Here is a 19099-nt window from a genome sequence, read left to right on the forward strand (position 1 = left end):
CCAGTAGCTACATTTATTTCTTGAACTAAAGAGACCAAAATTTGAGTCACAAACATCTCACAAATATAGAGTAGAGGGTAAAGAATAATTTCCCTTGACCTATTGCTGACACCCTTGCTAAAACAGTTCAGGAGGCTGCTTGTTTTCTGCACTGCAAGGGTGCAATGCTGACTCATGTTCTAGTTCTTGTCCACAAGCACTCCCAGAGCCCTCTCTGTAAAGCTGCTTCCTAGCTCCCAGCCTGTACTGGTGCACAGGGTTATTCCATCCCAGGTGCACAACTCTGTGTTTGCCTTCACTTAACTCCATGAGGGTCCCATCAGTACTCCAGCCTGTTGAGATCCCTCTTACTGCTCAAAGTGCATCTTCCTATCCCACCAGTAACCCAGACCATTACTGAAGACATGATACAGTATTGGTTCTTGAAGGACACCACTAATAACTGGCCACCACTTGTACTTTGTGCTGTTGACAAGAAGTTCACAATTGTTGACAACAATTCTCCCTTGGGTCTAACAGATCCAACAGTTTCCCATCCACCTTGCTGTCTATCCAGTCCAAATTGATGAGATCTGGATGTAAGGATACTATGTCAGATCATGTCAAAGACTTTGGTTAAATCAGGGTGTCATGGTTTTACCCCATCTGGTAGCTAAGCACCACACAGCCGCTCACTCGCACACACACACCCCTGGGCAGGAGAGAATTGGAAGAGTGAAAGTTAGAAAAATGGGTTGAGATAAAAACAGTTTAATAGGACAAACACAAAAAGGATGATGATGATGATATAATATACAAAACAACTGATGAACAGCACAACTTCCCACCCAAAGTCGATGCTACACAAGACCCCCAGCTGCCCAGCCCCCCAGCCCACACATGCAAGCAAAGCAAGACAAGGAATTCATTCACCACTTCCCATGGGCAGGCAGATGTTCATATCTCCAGGAAAACAGGGTTCTATCACATGTAAGTTACTTGGGAAGACAAACACCATCAGTCCAAATGCCACTGCACAAGACCCCCAGCTACTGTGCCAGGCCCCCAGTTTCCATGCCTCTCAGCCCACCCCCCAGTTATAAATGGAACATGACATCATATGGTATGGAATATCCCTTTGGCCAGTTTGGGTCAGGCCTCCTGGTCGTGTCCCCTCCCAGCTTCTTGGATGTCCCCCGCCTTCTCGTTAGCAGGGCAGTACAAGAAGCTGAAAAGTCCTTGACTGCTTGGCAACAACTAAAAACATTAGTGTGTTATCAATCAACATTGTTCTCATCCTAAATCCAAAACACAGCACTACACTAGCTGTCAGAAAGAAAATTAACTCTATCCCTGCCAAAAGCAGCACACAAGGTAAATAATATCCATGGCTCTCACCAAGTTCACTGAGCCAGTCATCTTCTCATAGAAGGCAATCAGGTTGATCAGGCATGATTCACCCTTGATAAATCCCAGAGGCTGCTTCCAATCACTTTCTTTTCCATCAGCTGCATGGAAATGGTTTTGAACATGATTCACTGCATCACTTCCCCAAGGACTGAGGTGAGGCTGATGAGCTCACACTTCCCCAAATCTTCTTCCTTGACGTTCCTGAAGCTAGGTTTGACATTTGTGTTTTCCCAGTCATGGGGAACTTCCTACAATCATCATGTCCATTCAAAGATGACAGACAGGCCTCACATTGATATTGGCCAGCTTCCTCAGATGCATCCCATCTGATGTCAGACTTGTATATATCCAATTGCCTTAAGTACTTTCTAACTGTGCCGCCTTCTACTGCAGGCAGTGACACATTCTCACAAAATCAGCAAGTAAGCTTCAGGAGAACTAAGGGAAACACTTATTCGTGGCAATTCCAGGAGAAAAAGCATGGAGTACCTCAGCCTTTTCTATGTTCCCTTTACACAAGGCTCCCAACCCGACTGAGCAGTGAGCACACATCTTCCTTAGCCTTCCTCTTGCTACCAGTGTACTTACACAAGTTCTTTCTGTTGCCCTTCACATCCCAAATTTCAATGACAGCTGAGCTTTGACTTTGCTATCTCCATTCTTGCATGTCTTTATATTCCTCCTAAGTAGCCTGTCCCTAAACTCACTCTAGAACCCCAAACCAATGCACAGAATCTATTCAAAGACAGTGATAATCCTGCTCAGTCCAAAACAGAAAACTGAACCAATATACACATAGTTTAGTATTAAAGCAAAAATTCCTGAAAAAGAATATGCGTAAGTATATAAGTATACAAAGTTATTCAAGATACTTGTATAAAAAGGTAGAGCCTAAATTGCTCTGATTATTAATCTAAATTATTATCTTATTCAAGTCTGTATTTCATTCACGGGTAGTGCAATTTCTTTCCAAACAGGGACATATACTTAACATACAGACGCATAGTTATAGCCTTCTACAGACTGGCAAGTTGCCCCCACCAGTATCTTAGGTCAACTATAGCCAGTTTGGATTTGTTTATTTTGGCCAAAATACAGTTCCTCTTGGTTTCCAATGTGAAGAACTCCTCAGTTCCTCCTATAGTGTAATACTGTTACTAACTTTGACTTCGTCTTCTTTGACAAAATTGTTCTTCATGGTAACTCTACCAAAAAAATACAAACCAAACCTGGAATGCATAGTTTCAAAGCACTTGGTGTTTTAAAATGGTGACAAAAATTGCTACTGAAGAAGGTTGAAAAATAAGTCTCCATAAATATTTGAAATCACTGCAAACAGCATACTATTCAACAACATTAGACTGCATGGAGTAACTTAAGTCTGGACATTTTAATTGATGGTCCCCTCCAAGTAGTCTCTTCCAAATTAGCAGCTCACATTACAAACTTGCGAAGTATATGCGGCAGAAGAGTTAGGACTCAGCTATAAGAGCAAAGGAATAACTGGAACACTGCAAATATGATGATATTTATAAATACAGACAAACCACAAAGTTGTACAACACCCCTAAGCGTATCATGGTCTTCAGCATGATGCATCTTAGTCTACAGTAAGTCTTATGAAACATTTCTTAAATGCTATGAAACAAAGATTTCTCCTCTCAGTATTTTAAACTTTTCACTCAACAGCTAAACAAACCATCTTTCTTCTTAATGAGCAGCTTTTCATAATATAGTCTAAGTACATCTGAGAGCCGTAAGAGGAAATCCATTGAAAAGTATGAAACATCTGTCTACAGTATAGTGCAGTATAATTCCCTACACTTCTGAACAAGATAAGATATGTGCTTGAAAATTCTTCTGAAAAAGCTCTGCTTTTTGCCATTGTCATACCTTGCTTCAACTCTGTGCTCAGCTAGTAGAGATATGAATAATCTTTCTTGCTAATCCATTCCATAAAGCAAGCATTCAACCTTGGGGGTGGGGGTTACAAAGAAATAAACAGCTTTTAAGCAGTTACCCTTACTCTGATAAAGACCACAGGTGGTGCTATTGATATAGCCAAGCAAAGTCAAGTAAGAATAGAATACCACATTCATGTTTTTTCGGTAACGCTTAAGCCAGTTAAAAACAGCAGAAATTGGAAGTGAATGGAAAAGATATTGACTTTCTATGGTAATTGTGTTTGCACTTCCTTTTGACTTTTTGTGATGAAGTAGCCATAGAACGTTGTTTTTCTTTTCCTGAAGAGAAAGGAAATCACATAACCTTATCAAAAATTGCAGCCAGCTAAAACCCTTCCCTTCCATTCATTTAAATCCCTTTTATAAAATACAAATGCAATTATGCAAACCATTATGAAGTCACTAATCATTACTGTAATTGAGATATACATATAACATATTTAGGGAGTTGGACTCGATCCTTATGAGTCCCTTCCAACTTGAGATATTCTATGATGTACACACATACACACAAAAACAACACACACGTGTTGTTATTGTATCAGACTACAGCCACAAAAGATCATTTTAAAATGGTTCTTTTGTGAAAGGCTCACCACTTAATTTCATCATCTAGCATAACCATTTGAGGAGTTTCAATCCAGGACACAAATCTCTCTTGCTGGTCAGGGTTAGTAACAGTGAATTTGACTAAAGTTTACCTGGAGTCTCTATTACTGGTAATCACTTGTCCAACTAATTAGTCTGCTCAATAATCAGAGAAATACCTATTGAGCCAAGAGGAAGGAAAGGCTCAGTGTGGCAGGGAAATACAGACCCTGAGGAGTCACACAGCCACTGAGAAAGCTGGGCAATAAACCTTATGAACAAAATCTCTTTATGCCCGTTGAAAAGCAAGGATTCGGCTTCCCTTAACAGGGCACACATTTAAAGAAAACAAACCCTTTTTCACTTTAGTGCAAGCAGAAGAGAGGGGAGAAAACAGTACAGTAGGATCTAATGGAGTTAAACTGAGATTCGAGTTAACTGGCAGAAACGTATATATATTCACAGAAGGGACTCTATAAACCATACTATAGTCTACATAATAAGCTACGGAGCGGGGATCCCCCAGCTGCTTCAGGGTCTAAGTAGTCACCCCAGCTGAGGCTGTGGGGTTTTGGAAGGCTTACACAAGTGCCAACGTCTGCTTCTATTCCCATCAATGCACAATTTGCCAGAACACAGAACTGCACCAGAAAAACAATCCCTGTCATAGAAAAATAAACTCTACTTCCATGGATATCCCCTGAAGAACCAAGTGTAGCAGATCTATTACATTTCCAATTTCTACTGCAAAATAAAATTTCTTGCCCCAAAATACATACATACATTTATTTATATATATATATTTACCTACTATTGTACCTAGCCTAATTCCCTGCAGTCTACCTGTATCCTAAAGTTCTTCATGGCTTGGTTTACCTTTAGTGGCCAGTCAGTGTAAAGCACAATCATAAAAACTAAGCCTTATACCAAGTTACAAGGTGACAAATTAAGCCAGTGACTTTTTGGCAACTCTTTACTATTAAATGCTTTTTAATTTCTCCGCAACTTCTACCCACAGTTTTACTAGTTTCTTTACTACCGGTACATTGAGGGTTCAGGTGAGTATCCTCATTTGTACAGTAAATGAAACCTTACATGAAAACATTAAGCAAATTAAGAAAGAACTTATTTTTTTAAAAACATTCATTCAAAAGTCAAATATATTCCCCAGCATAAAATCATGGACCAATAAGAATCTGGGAAAAGTTTATGTAGTTTTACTCTAGCTAGCTAATTGTGCTTATACACCAAAATAGGAAATTTTACACAGAGCAGAGTAAATATACATGCTTTGTCATTTGCTGTAAAAAATGAAATAGATAAGGTACGTATTGATAAAGTCACAATTTTTTTTTAAAAAGCATCTTTACCATGAACACTCAAGGTAATATTAATTACTCAGTTACACAGTTGGATGATTTGTACTTATTTTAGACAGAGTAAATACTCACCTATTGTTGCTGTCTCTCCCCTCCAAAAAGTGCATTTTGGTAAAAAAAACAAAAAACAAACAAAAAAAAGGATTCTCCTCTATCCTTGCAAGTACAACTTCTCTTTCATGGGAAAACAAAGATTTCGCCATAGTAAGATGACATGATCACCAGAGAGATCACCCAGCAGCAAAAATATGCCAATTGCTAAGTTAGCCAGTAAAGTATCAATCGTTTGTAACAGAAACCTCATACTGTAGTTCATAAAAAACTCCATCTGTAGATGGAATACGCAAACCAAGGTGCTTCCCACTACATTGACGGTAACTAGAGGATGGAGAATCGCAGAGGAGTAGGGGAACAAAAATACTTTAAATAACCACCCAGAAATTTGTCCTCAGTGAGACGCTCTTTAATGCCAATATAAACTGAAGAACCTAAGTAAATCTAACATACAATATACATGTTTTCAGAGCAGGGAAACCAGCAAAGCATTTCCCATGTTGACACACACCAGCAAGGTCACTTCCTCCTTATAATCTCTTGGTTCTCCAGCCAGCCACAAGCTGCGCCAGGCAAAGCTCCATTTCCCCAACATGACTGCATCAGCAACAGGGGTCTCCTCTTCCCACCACTCTGATAAATCAGTCTTACACTTTACTTCCACACCTGTTTATATTATATACTGCCCATTGCAACAGCGTCATTTTGCCTCGGCCAAAGGGGTCATAGACGTTATCAAATCACTTGGCAAGACCTCATGAAGTACTCAGGAAAATAAATTAGGTGTGGTATGATGTACATTATGCTTCCACACAAATCCCACTTATATACTGCCTTTTTCCTACACAAGAACAATTGACTGAAGAAAATTGAATTCTTCTGTCCTTTAATTTAACTGCCTCCTCAACAGGGCATATACACAAAATGAAAATTGCAGTCCAAATGGGTAAAAAGTTAGCTCTCTTGCCCACCACTACAACACAAGTGCTAGTGTACTTTTCCATCTGAACCATACACATCATAAAAGATTACATTCTGTAACGTCGCAGAAGAAACAGGCTCCAACCCTGAAACCACAAGGTTTTTTTCTTTTATCTAAGTGAATACTCTGCTCCTATTAACTGCAGTGAAAACTGCAGGTACTCCGTGCAAACTGTTAGGAAGACTACAAATGGCTTCAGCTTCTCAGTCATAAAGGAAACATGGTTTCTACCACAATGAGCTCCACTGATGGTGTTGAAGCAACCTGGAAGCCTAACTCTTAACTTTTATTGGAACTTCAACCCTCGAGGCTGCCTCTACTTTAACAAGACATCCTGGAAAATAGGATAGGGTTTGGACAGAGAAATAGTCAGTGCTGGGACCCCACAGTTTGGGGGGTGGGGTTGTCACTTCCGACTAGCTCTAGTCTAGTCCCAGGAACTGCACGCTCATTAGCAGACGGATATGCTCCTACAGAAAACCTTCCAGTTCACTTCCATCCACATGGAACCCAGGCTGTGTGTCCCAAGACCACCTCATGACATGAAACAAAGTAAGCTGGGATGGTGTTTGTATCTCAGAAGAGATGGTCCTTCCTTTTATGGAAAAGTATGGGAACCACAAGCCTAGGACACCTAAATTAGAGGATCTAGCCTCCAGACCAAGAAGTAACCATAGGAATAAGCACAACGATGGTATGGACAGCTTATGTAAAAAAAATGTGATGGTCTCCATACTGGCCCTAGTCCAGTGGCCCTCAATAAATCCACCACCACAGCTGCTCTCAACAGCAGTCCTAGCAAGTAGGCCAAAGGAAAGCTCAGAAGTTGTTTCCCCAAACCAAGGCTGAGGTACAGTTAAAACCCATGACATTTCCCTGTGAAGGATTTACATCTCTGAACCATCACTTGAACTCTGTTCACAACCACTAATGAATATGAAAACCTTGACGTTGAACCAGGTATTTAACTCCAGCCCTCCTCCCTTTCTCCATTTGATTTATTTAGATCATCTTGATCCAAAATACAAAAAGACTTATTACTGAACTCGATATTTGGATGCAACTTGAAATATGTACAGAGTCTGCTCTTTAGAAGGACTCGAGCACTTACTGCCTGAACACCAATATCTGTTACGTCTTAAACCGTAGAGGCCCAAACAGAAGATATTACCAGTTCTTTAAATTTGCTGAAATGATCTAAGACTCTGACATACACCAAATTTGGGGCTCAAGATAAAATATTGAGGAACATTCCCTTAGGATAGATATTTTTTTACAATAGGTAAAAATCTGACTGTTAAATGGAAGCAAGTAAAACACAGTCACACAGCCACTTTCTCAAACATGCATATTAAACTTTTAAAAAAAATAGAAAACACATTGGACCATTTACCATTTTTCGTGGTTCTGCTGAGGACAAACATATGGAGAAAATAAGCTACTCTGTAGATCTCATTTCACTCCAGTGTCTGTGCTTGGCTGTCACAGCCAAGTTGAGAATTTCCTCTTTCATGATAATAGGCAGAAAGTTCACAGATCTCAAGGCAGCAAGGCAGGAAGTTTGGAGTTTGAAGGATTTCCCCTCTTCAATGGGACAGGGGAGGAGAGAAAAGTAAGAGGGGGCTACTGTGAAATCTTTTGCAAGTTTAAGCAGCTGATTTGGACATACTTATCTCAACAGGGTCCTAAAGTGATGCTACCAAGACCATGAGCAACTGAAACACTGCCCGCATCTGCTCTGCAATAATTTGTCACTTTGGCTTTTTGAGAGAGTGAAAACTCCTGCCTTTCTGATTAGGGTATTACCTGGCACAAATAATCCTATCAACAGCAACAGTCAGACGTAGAAGGAAGCTGAAAGTGCTGCAACAGAGCCTACACCAGAACGTGCTACCTTCCCAGCTGACCCTGTATCACAAGACAGGAGTGAATGCCACATGTGGCTTTAATGCCAAGCAGCTGCTGCACACCAGCACCCCCTCTGTCCTCCTCCTTACCCCCCTGCACCGCCGTGTTTCACCGGCTATGGCAAGTAATGGCACTGCGGCGCCCTGTAATGACCACAAGCTCCCACACCCACGGCAGACCTGAACCGAAACTCATTACCCCCTCCGCCTCTATGTCCCGAGAAGCGAGATCAACCGTGCTCAAGTGAGATCACCAGTGCAGGCTCTCCGAGGAGGGCGGGGAACACACGACCCCCCTCCAGCCATTTCAAAACCTGCTACTCTCCCTCCCTTCTAAGTAAAAGCGCTCGGGGCGGAAAACCCTCTCCCGGCTGCGAGTCCCGCCGTCCCGCGGCCGGCAGCAGCCCGCCCCGCTCCCCGCGGTGGGCGCCGCCTTCTGGGACCGGGACCGGGACCGGGGCGAGCGCGGCCCTGCGGGGACAGCGGGCGAGGCAAGGCCCCCCGCTCTGCTCCGCGCCCCTCCGCTCACCGACACCAGGAACTCCAGCGTGCCCACGTAGTCCCGCTCGGTCTTGAGCAGCTCGTTGAGGACGCAGACGCGCAGGCGAAGCTGCTTCTCCAAGTCCTTCCCGCTTTCCCCCTTGCCTTCTCCTTTGCTTTCCTCTGTCATGGTGCAGCGAAGAGGAGCGGTGCTCCCAGCCCGGCGCCTTTCCCGGCTGCAGGCAGCGCTGCCTGAGCGCCCCGGCACTGCGCTGCGGACAAGGACAACAAAAGACCCCGCTAAGTTACATAGCGGGGCCGGGCTCCGGTGGCTCCCCAGCCGCGCAGCAGCCTCAGCCCCTTCTCACCCAGCTCCAGCAGCGGCCCGAGGTGCGGAGGCGAGGAGCCACCCCGGTGCGTGCTCCTTTCCCGTCAGGAAGGGGACACAGCCTGGAGGAAACGAGCGGTCACTGGTTCCCAGCTCGCCCTGTTAGCTGAGAGGGTGGAAAGCCTCCGCAGCAGCACAGACTTGGACATTAATCAAAAGCTTTGTATCCATGTGACTCCAACCCCTTCCCCCCCTTCGCTAAATCTCAGGAAAAAGGAAAGGAAACAACTTCAGGGAAGATTGCGTGCCAGCAGCTGCTTGTTTCACACACAAGCTGCGAGCTCCGGTTTGAGGCTAATTGGAGATCTCCAACAACAGAGCACAAGAATTAGAAAAATGTCCCAGCAAGCTGGCTGGCCAAGGCATCAGCAGTTGTTTTTGTTTTGGTTTAATCATCAGCAAAAGAGCCATTTCAACTTCCCCTTCCACACCTTCCCACGAGACGTATATTAAGATGTATATCACAACCGATGTGGATTACAAATACGTGCTTTGATACTCCTCTGAACAAACACGTGGCTAAGCATGTGCATGTGCTAAGCAGGTACAAACAGTACATTCTACAGTAGGAAAAGTTCTTCCAAGATAGGTTTGTGGGGTTTTTTAGTTTTGAGGGGGGTTTTTTTGTTTATTGAAACAAGGTTCTGTAAAATCCCCAGGTTATACAGTTTTTCTGTCTGCATTGGAAGTTCAGATCTGCATGATACATTAAAAGAATAAAAAAGAATTCAGTAACCTTTTCAAACAGTTAGCCAAAAGTATATAGCTACTTCATACAAGAGGAACTGATTTCTTGAAAATGTCGGGACACTACCATGTGAATTTTGAGACCACTGATGAAAGCTAAAGGTTTCTCTGGCTGGCTCTTTGATCTGTGACTGGAAAGAAAATCCAGGTCTTCAACTTAAAGATGCCATATCAAAGTATCTTTCTAAACCTGCAACATCCTAAAAGAAAGGAATAAAATGAAAACCAGAGTGTAAAACTCTTCTACAGCTGCAGGACAAGCCGAGACAGTGAGGAGTCCTTACTGAGAGAAGATAAGCAAAGACATTCATGTTCTGGTAACTAGACATCATCGAGCTGTCTGCCTCAGACATCTTTTGGGAAATAGACAATACAGCTCCTACAAGATATTTCTCAAAGAGCAGAAATAAAAAAGCCTTTCTTCTTTCTTCTTTTTAATGAGTCCTGCTTCCCTTCATCCTCCTCTTCCCAAACACACAGCTCCCTCACATAAAACCTAGGCAAGAAGCAGCAGTTGCTGGGACTGGTTCTGCTACGTGTGTCCTGCTCAGCCTTTTATCCATGCACAGACTAGCCTGCGAACTTGCCTATTGACCTCAGTGTAGCTCTTTGTCCTCTCAGTGGGGCGCTAGTCCATTCCAAAAAATGACACTAGTTTTAATGAAAATCAGAACTTTATGTTTTTAAGGACCTCATTCCCCTGCCAAATCTGGTTCAAATGGATTGATGGGTTGAAAACAGACTTGGGCAGAAAAGCCAGCACAGTTCAATCATTGAAGCTTGTTTCCTTAGGAAACTTGTCTAAAATAGACAATGTGTCTGATGATCAGCTCAAAACTTTTTCACCCTCACAGGTGAGTTTCACCAGTGAGGCACAGTCCCAAAGTTCTGTGGCATCTGCCCTGATCCTATGGAGGAGATTAAGTGCTTCACACTTGCTTGCACTAGCGCCGAGAAGGTGGGGAGAAAAAAAAATTTAAAAAGTGATCCACTGAACCCCATGATGAAGTTTTCTCAAGTGATAACCATCAAAAGGATCCGAAACCACTGGAGTAGAACACCACACTACTGCTCTCCCACTCCTAAACACATGTGAGTGCCCTTTCACAGCCAGTCATAGCCAGATGCTTCAAACTCGTTAAATTTCCTGTCAGCCAGCACCCTCTCTTTCTTTTAGGAGAGCAGAAATAAGAAACCGCTACAAATTCTGATTTCGGACATTTCCCTTTGCTCTTGGCTTCAGCCGTGTGCCTTTAGTTGTCACAACCCACACACACACTCACAGACCAAGGTGAAGGCTAAAAGAGACAAGAGCAGCAGCTTACTGTCTTTTTCTTCCCCATCATCTGTAGCAGTAAGAATCCCTTCCCTTCCCATGTTCATCATCTCATTGCCAGGAGACCTTAAAGCTGAAGTGATCCTTGTCCCAGCCTACACTCCTGCTGCCCTCACACAACTGATTCTTGCTCCTTCATTCAGGCAGGCAGCTCCGGCTATTTGGGCCAGCAAAAGCATTACTGACAGCACAGAAGAGATTTTTATTACTCACTTAAGGCCACTGAACCCAGCAAAGCCCACAGCAGATGTGCAATGATAGGAAAAGTAGTTCTAAGTACCAGACACAATCTATGAAAAACATACGTGCATACAAGCTTAGCCAATTTTCCTGACAACCTGCTTGAACTACTGAAGACAAGGGCAAATTACGCTTTTTCCCTAGTTTCAGGAAAAAGCTGGTTTGCTCCAATTGTAGCTTTCACTACACCAAAATTAGGGGAAAAAAAAGAATAAAACAAAAGAAAAGTAGAGCATACATACAAGATGAAAAAATTCACCCTGAAAATGTTTTAGGCAACTAAAGAGCAGATTTTACACCATGATGTATCAGGGAACCTGAGTAGTAGATAGTACTACCTGTCTTAAATACAGAAACAACTCATGTAAAACAGTATATTGATTATGCTAGCATGTGAGAGACAGCAATTCTTGCTCCCTATGGGGAAAGCCACAGGTTTGGAGAAACTGCAAAAATCAGATTGTTCCCATGGGTTGCTATAACTTTGGAATGCAACAAGCACTATTTTGGTCCAAGGGTACATTAGGCCCAAGTTTGAACTCTGTTTAGAGTCCTGTTGACTCTAAATACCACACAACTTTTGGTCTATTCACAAAACCACATAACTGAGGATGGATGGGACCTCTCAAGATCATCTAGTCCAACCCCCCTGCTTAAGTAGGGTCACCTACAGCAGGCTGCCCAGGGCAACAGGACAGATTGTCCAGCCAGGTTTTGAGTATCTCCACAGATGGAGACTGCACAGCCTCTCTGGGAAACCCGTGCCAGTTTTTGACCAATGTTCTACAGTAAAAAGTTATTCTCTTGTGTTCAAACAGAATTTCATGCTTTTTAATGTGTGCCCATTGCCTCTTGTCCTGTTAGCAGGCACTACTGAGAAGAGTCTGGCTCCCTCTTCTTCATTCCATCCCATCAAGCATTTAGAAACATTGATAAGATTGCCCATGAACCTTCTCCTCTCCGGGCTGAACAGTCCCAGTTCTCTCAGCCTCTCCTCATATGTAAGATCTTCCATTCTGTTAATCATCTTCGCAGTCATATCTGATGACCTGGAACAAGTTTTCAGATATTATAAACCCTTATGCATGACAGATGTAGTAATTAACCACAACAATCTGCCATGACACTTGCGTACTCTACGGGAAAACACATGGATGTGTTTCTGTGTTGCTACAGAACGATGGCTGTCAGTGTAAGACAGCTCCAGTATCACATGTGAATGAAATCAAACATTCTGCGGGGCACATTATCTTGTATCATGGCACTGTAAAGGACCCTTCAGTCCAGCTGGGAATTTAAAATTGTCGTCTTTTCAGAGAAAGCTGAAATACACGTCTGAAGCTGTATCAATAGATAGGATAGCTTACTTTGCAGGCTGCTCACCAACACTGAAGGCTTTTCTCTCTCCAGAGTCAGTTTTCTGGAAGTAAGAAAAACAGGGCCAGACTAACACAAGCCAGCCATTTCTACTCTCCTCGTAGAAAAGAGACTGAGGGTCTCTTTTCTCCAGGTAATACTGATGATGCTGCAATTTCTCCCACTCTAACCTGCCCAAGTGGTCCATGCAATGCAGGAATGGCTATCAAAGCCAAAACTAGCCATTTTCCTGTAGCAATCTTCACTACCAGAATTTAAAAGAAATTTAAAAAAAATGTAAGAATTCTTAAGACAAGAAAGGTGATCAACGAACAACGCTAAAAAAGTTCACCTGAATAAAACCAGTTTGTTTACAGGTGGCTCTAATACCATATGGAGGAATGAAAAGGTTAATATGTACAGGACTAGCTGTAAACTGTTATGAAGTAAGTATTGGAGGGTGAGTAAATCGAGGAGTTCACTTTTGACACATTGCTGTCTGCTCATTCACCACAGAGTTTACACTAAACCAGCTTTGCAGGCACAGGTTTTAAAGAGAAGTCATTTTTTGTACAGAATGGACTAAAATAATCAGTTCTGTAATCTTCCTTTATGGCATTTTTGAAGGCAGATGGAGGTACTTTAACCACAAAGACATTTAAATGGTCCCAAGCACTGTAAGTTTGAGGAGGCATTGTAATATAATCATCAACATAATGCTTACAATGAGCTCATATAATCAAAAGATTTCTGCAGGTATTCTGAATACCAGCTGCCCCCCCCAAAAAAAAAAACCAGAGTGTTTTACCCCAGACTGCTATAATATTACTTTCCAAGTATGAATGCACTGGACTTGACCACACAGTTTTTCCACAAGCCTTTAATAATGGTGCGTATATATCTGCAAGGCTGTCAACTTTTTTATTCCCACCAGCACAAGGGACACAGCAAACATTTGTAGCAAACAAAATCTTAACATTCAGCTTTACTTAGCATGTAAAGAAGTACTGCATGATCCAAATCTGATTTATCCAAAAATAAATCTAAAAGGATATATATATGACAACTGTTAAGAAAAGAGGTGATGGACAATTACTCCACTTCACTTTTAAGAGGACATCTGATTACAGCTTCTTCAGATGAGACATTTAGCAACCTTTTTAAATGCTGATAGGAAAGTGAAACAAAATTAATTATAAACCATGCAAGCTGAAATAAGCTGAACACAATTTATGCAAGTAATCTCAAAAAAACTCCCACATCTTAGTGAGAAATAAAACAAATTAACATCAGAGTATACAAGGTCTTCCATGTTGCTAGCCAGATTTCTATCACTCTGGATTCTCCATGGGAAAGAAACGATACCTGATCAATTAAAACGCCTTTTCTGATCTGCTCATGGGAGCTCTGCAGAACAACCACACAGAGACTGAGGAGCAAGGCTTTATGTGGAAACAGTGACAGATAAATAACTACTTCTTCAACTGTTGGATAACAGAGAGTAAAACAAAACTTGATATGAAGAAAAGTGTAATGAATTTCCATTGGGTTTACTTTAGGGTAAAAAGAAAAACAATCTTCTAATAATAAGAACCTAATCGTGAGCTTTCAGGAGAAATGTTACCTGATGTACTGTGAGTTCTCCAAAGACAATAGCATGTTTGGTCGTTTATAGTTAATCAGATGATTTACCCTCTCATCAGTAAGTTTCCAGCACGAGTGGCTGAACTATTATATAAACACGCCCAACTATTCTGCAGTATTTAGAAGGTGGAAGGAACTTTAGATTCATCAGCTGGTACAAGCTATAAGACAGACACATCTGTATCTGACTTTCACAGGCATCCTTTATACCTCGGCAAGTATGTGATACGTAGACCCGCTTGAAGGCACTCTTTCACTCAGCTTGAAATACCTTTGATATAAGAGGTAATTTTATCACATCTAAGTAAGGAACTTTTGTCCCTCAAAGTGCAAAACCTCACTACTGTTATGCAGAGGCTAATAGATCAAATATTTTATTTAACAAAATCTTTGTACTGCTGTTAAAAAATCTGATTTTTTCGCAAGTATTTTAATATTCTTACTCTTGTACAATGACAGAAGAGTTTTTTCACCTTTTTTTCAATGTGTAAAATTGATCAGTAATCTCTCTAGTCATTGCATGTGCATTGTAAGGTACTGTGAATATTTGCTGAAAATGTTAAATTAATCTTAAATTAAGCAAGGCTACTAATTAGGTTAAAAAAAAAATCTATCTTGCTTTAATTGCTGGATGAAGTGACACAGGAGCCTCAAATACCAATCATCAATTGAAAGCCCAAGACAAAAAACCCCCGCAAAATTCAGTTCCTACTTTGTCAGAAATTATTTTTTGTGCTCGTAAATGTGTGTTTGAGAGAGAGGGTGGGGAGCAGGCAAGGAGAGGTAACATCAAGCAGATGTCCAGAAGTAAACTATACATACATGTAAGCAGAACAGAAAGCACGCTGGTAATACCAGCACAAAACCAACAGCGTCTGACTGGTCTCAAGGCTTCCATTTTGCTTTAAGTAACCAATCCTTGTACTGTATCTCTTTGTCTCTGCCAAAGCAAGAGTAAATACAGACTGTTCAAGTTATGATGTGCTATAAGGTACGTGGCAGCTAAGCTTCTTTTTTCTCCTAGTTTCTTTTACCCTGCAACAACTTGCATAGATAATAAAAAACAGCTGAGACATTGAGTTCACTGGTTAAAGTTGAAAGTACAGAACAAACTGCCATTATACTCCAGAGATTTAATGTTGATGATACCCAAAGCAGATATTTTATATTTCCAACCCTTCAGAGAGTACTACAGTGGAGAGAGGAATATTTTGAAACCATTCTGAATTAGACATTCTAGCAAGATCTGTCAATGAAGAAAAGATAAACTTTAAACTAAACTGCAAAATTAATTTGAATTTTATTATGGTTGACACATTTTCTTTATCAAGGAGCTGAAAGAATGATAACTACTACAGAAAAGTCTAAATATGTTCTTCCTTAGGTAGGATTGTTACTGTCAGAAGATGAAGCTTCTGCCAAAACGAATACTTTAAAAATCCTTTTCTATTAGAGATTATTACCAGAAAAGCAGAGTAAGACTGGACATGCCCAGAAAGCATAACCAAGTACAGCAGAGTATTACAGTATTCATTTGGTGGAAGGTTTTTGTATGAAGAACTGAACCCATTCCATTTGTAAAAGTAGGATTTTTAAAAATCTGAATGGTATGTTTATCACAGTGGCAACTTACTTCTTTATAGCAAGCTGTTTTACAGACAAACTATGATTTGTACTGATATTCTCTGTTCGTTTGTCCAAACAGGGAACAAGCCAAGGCTCTGCAGTCCAAGCCATGTGCTTTAACCATGAAACAACATGACACAAGGTTAGATCATCAGCTGACATAAATCACCATAATTCCATTAATTTCACCGACCATTAAAGACTCAAATGAAATATGGACTAGCAGTCTAACCCTACTTGAACTATCACCCATTTATTTTAACTATGTATGTGAAAAAGAACGAACGATGGATTTGCAGTAGTCATTTGGAGGCAGAAGTGTTGCTGTTTTACAGAGTGTTCCTAATATACTTTTATTCTCTGAGAAGGCAGAAGGACAGAAAATATTAAAAACAAAATAGAAAATCACTGCCAAAAGATCTATGATCTAAACAGCAACACACAAATTCCTTCATAAACACACTTAGTTCTTCAACCATAAAAGGGTTACACATTAATATTAAATGTTTGTAGAATACTTTAAATATAACATGATAATTTGCTCCAAGTCACTTTCTTTTTAACCTTCCCTTTCAGTTCTACCTATCATAATAACACATAAGAGTTTATCAATAAATTCATATCATTTGCCCCCTGTGAGCTATCAAATGTCAACTATACCAGTACAAGCAAGACTGATTGAACAAGGATGTACAACTTTTTTTTTTAAAAAGACAAACTTCTTCATTCAGCTCCTCTATCTTCCAGGATTTTGTTTCCATAACAGAATCATTTTGATATATCACTTTAAAAACTGACAATTTACTTTTAGAAAAATGAAGATTTAAGCTAGAAATCCAAAACTAATTTTATACAGTAGAAAGTGAAAAGATTCAGTATTATGCTTACTTCTATGTGAGTTTAACAGAAATATCTAGATCTTGTGGTCAAGTCATACTGACTAAACTCTAAAGTTTCTTCAGATTTTTTTTTTCCAGTTTGTTCATATGTGACACTACAAATCTAGGTTACATTGGGGGTAGAAGAATCTCAGCCTATCAATAATCACAGCTCTTCTCCTTGGCTGATGTTCCTTCAGAAGCCACTGATGCACAAAATGATTATCTTTTGACCATAAGTTTTTCCACTTTTCCACAGTTTTCTGACTACATGCCTCTGAGACTATTGTGTTTATTTTTTAGAAGCCTCTTCTATGTAGGTTTTTACCTGATCTTTGTGGTACGATCCAAGTGAGAACCACTCAGGCATTAAGCAACATGACTGGGATCTGGTATGTGTTTATTCTCTTACCTTTCCTTTAGCGGCAAAGGCCTATGCTGTTAACTGTTAAGGTTGGGATTAAAAAATCATGTACCAACCCACAAATATTGCTATTTATAATGGAGGGAGGACAGTCAAAGCAATGCTCCTTGCACTTCAGGCAGAAACTGGTTAAGAAAACAACAGTCCCCAATTTTGGGGCAAGTTAATTGCAGCCCTTTGAGACTATGAGAAAACTTCTCTTTTTTTCACATGTACAACTAATAATACAAGTGTTTAAGAAACCCTTTGGCTAGGTAAATCTAGACTTTGAGGTTATGTCTCTTTTCTCTGCACCATGGGACCAGATAATAACCAGTTCTGGATCCAGCCAAGTAAATCAGAGAGGATTCCTCTAATCCGCATGTTTTTATCTGTACCTCTAAAATCCCTCTTGCCTGGTCCCTGTACCAGGGGTCTGGAAGGAAGTACGAAAACTGTTACAGTAACATATAACCAATCATATAGGTGGAAGGGACCTCTGGAACACTTCTAGATCAAACATCCTGCTCAAAGCATGTACAGTTACAGCAGGCTACGCAGCTGAGTTTTTACTATCTACTACTCTGGGCAACCTTCTCCAGGGTTTCACTGCTCCTACATTTGTTGGGTTTTTTTCCCTTGCATTTTCCATGTTCTAACTTGTGTCTGTTGTCCCTCATTCTTCCACTGTACGACTCTGAAAAGATTCTGGCTCCATCTCTCTAGACCTTGCTGTTTAGGGACTTAAAGAGAGCAGCACCACCACCGCCTGCTCTTCTAAAGGTTGAACAAACCTGTCTGGTTCTCTCAGCCCATCGTCATACACCATGTTGTCCATCCCTATAAGCTTCCTGCTGGCTCTCTCCTGGACTCATTCCGATATGTCAATGTCTCTCTGGTACTGGGGAGCCCAAAACTGGGTACAGTGCTCCAGCAGCAGTCTCCGAAGTGCCGGACACAGGGGAAGAACCACTTCCCTAAACCTGCTGGCTACACTCTTGTTCTTATACTCAGCCCATTATGACATCCGTCACTAAATAACTTGTCCTTAAGAAGGGAATGCAGGACTTGCTGACTCTGCTGATTTTAAAACATTTTATTCTGCCAAGAAGCAATGCAACCTGAAAGAGAGCCAAGTGGTGTCTCAATTTTAATCTCCTCTTGGTTATTAGCTAAGTTTAGCATCATTCTATGGCTAACAGAAGTGTTAAAGGTCAGCAGCAGTATAATGCCGCTCTGAGACAAAAGCTTACTAGATGCAGGATATAAACGTGCCTGCGAGTGACAGCACACTGATTTATGAGTGCTGAAAAATCAGTAATTTGAATAAAAGTTAGGTTTGGAACAGCAACCATTTATTGCCATCAATAAAGTCTGTGTAGCAATAAGTGCAGTAAGGTAGCCATGGGAATGGATGATTGGGAATTTCCTGTGGAAGTAGCATTTTTATTTTCCACAGTAAGAATTCCCACTCAGCCACTATGACATTGTTTGGAATCTAGAGTGTTTCCTGTACAGGTGCTCCACAAAAGCTGAAAGGAACTGCAGAAATGTTTGTGCAGCTAAACAGCACACAAACACAGTCTGTCTACAACACAAAATCATGATTAAAGAAAATGTTTCAATGTACTGGTGAAGACACATGGCTCACTGGCCAGGACACAGTAAACTAAGAACTGAATCTGGAGTTTACCACTAATTTGTTGTGTAAACACCATTAAGTCATTCCTCTACATGC

General features: G+C 41.0%; 1 protein-coding gene across 4 annotated transcripts in view; it reads right to left on the bottom strand.

Moving 5' to 3' along the window:
- Nucleotides 1–9278, bottom strand: part of PREX2 (phosphatidylinositol-3,4,5-trisphosphate dependent Rac exchange factor 2) — a 190774-nt gene extending 181496 nt beyond the window's left edge. For 2 of the 4 annotated variants that reach the window (XM_054815639.1, XM_054815638.1), the window contains exons 1-2: nt 9112–9272; nt 8793–9015 (exon numbers count right to left, since the gene is read on the bottom strand). In XM_054815639.1, the coding sequence (XP_054671614.1) occupies nt 8793–8933 (141 nt within the window). In that variant the 5' untranslated portion in view covers nt 8934–9015; nt 9112–9272. Of the gene's footprint in view, nt 1–8792 lie in introns of all 4 variants that reach the window. The other 2 variants (XM_054815635.1, XM_054815637.1) reach the window with 2 other exon arrangements.
- Between the last annotated feature and the right edge of the window lie 9821 nt (nt 9279–19099).

This window comes from Grus americana, chromosome 2, assembly GCF_028858705.1.
Source record: "Grus americana isolate bGruAme1 chromosome 2, bGruAme1.mat, whole genome shotgun sequence".
Classification (NCBI taxonomy): Eukaryota; Metazoa; Chordata; class Aves; order Gruiformes; family Gruidae; genus Grus; species Grus americana.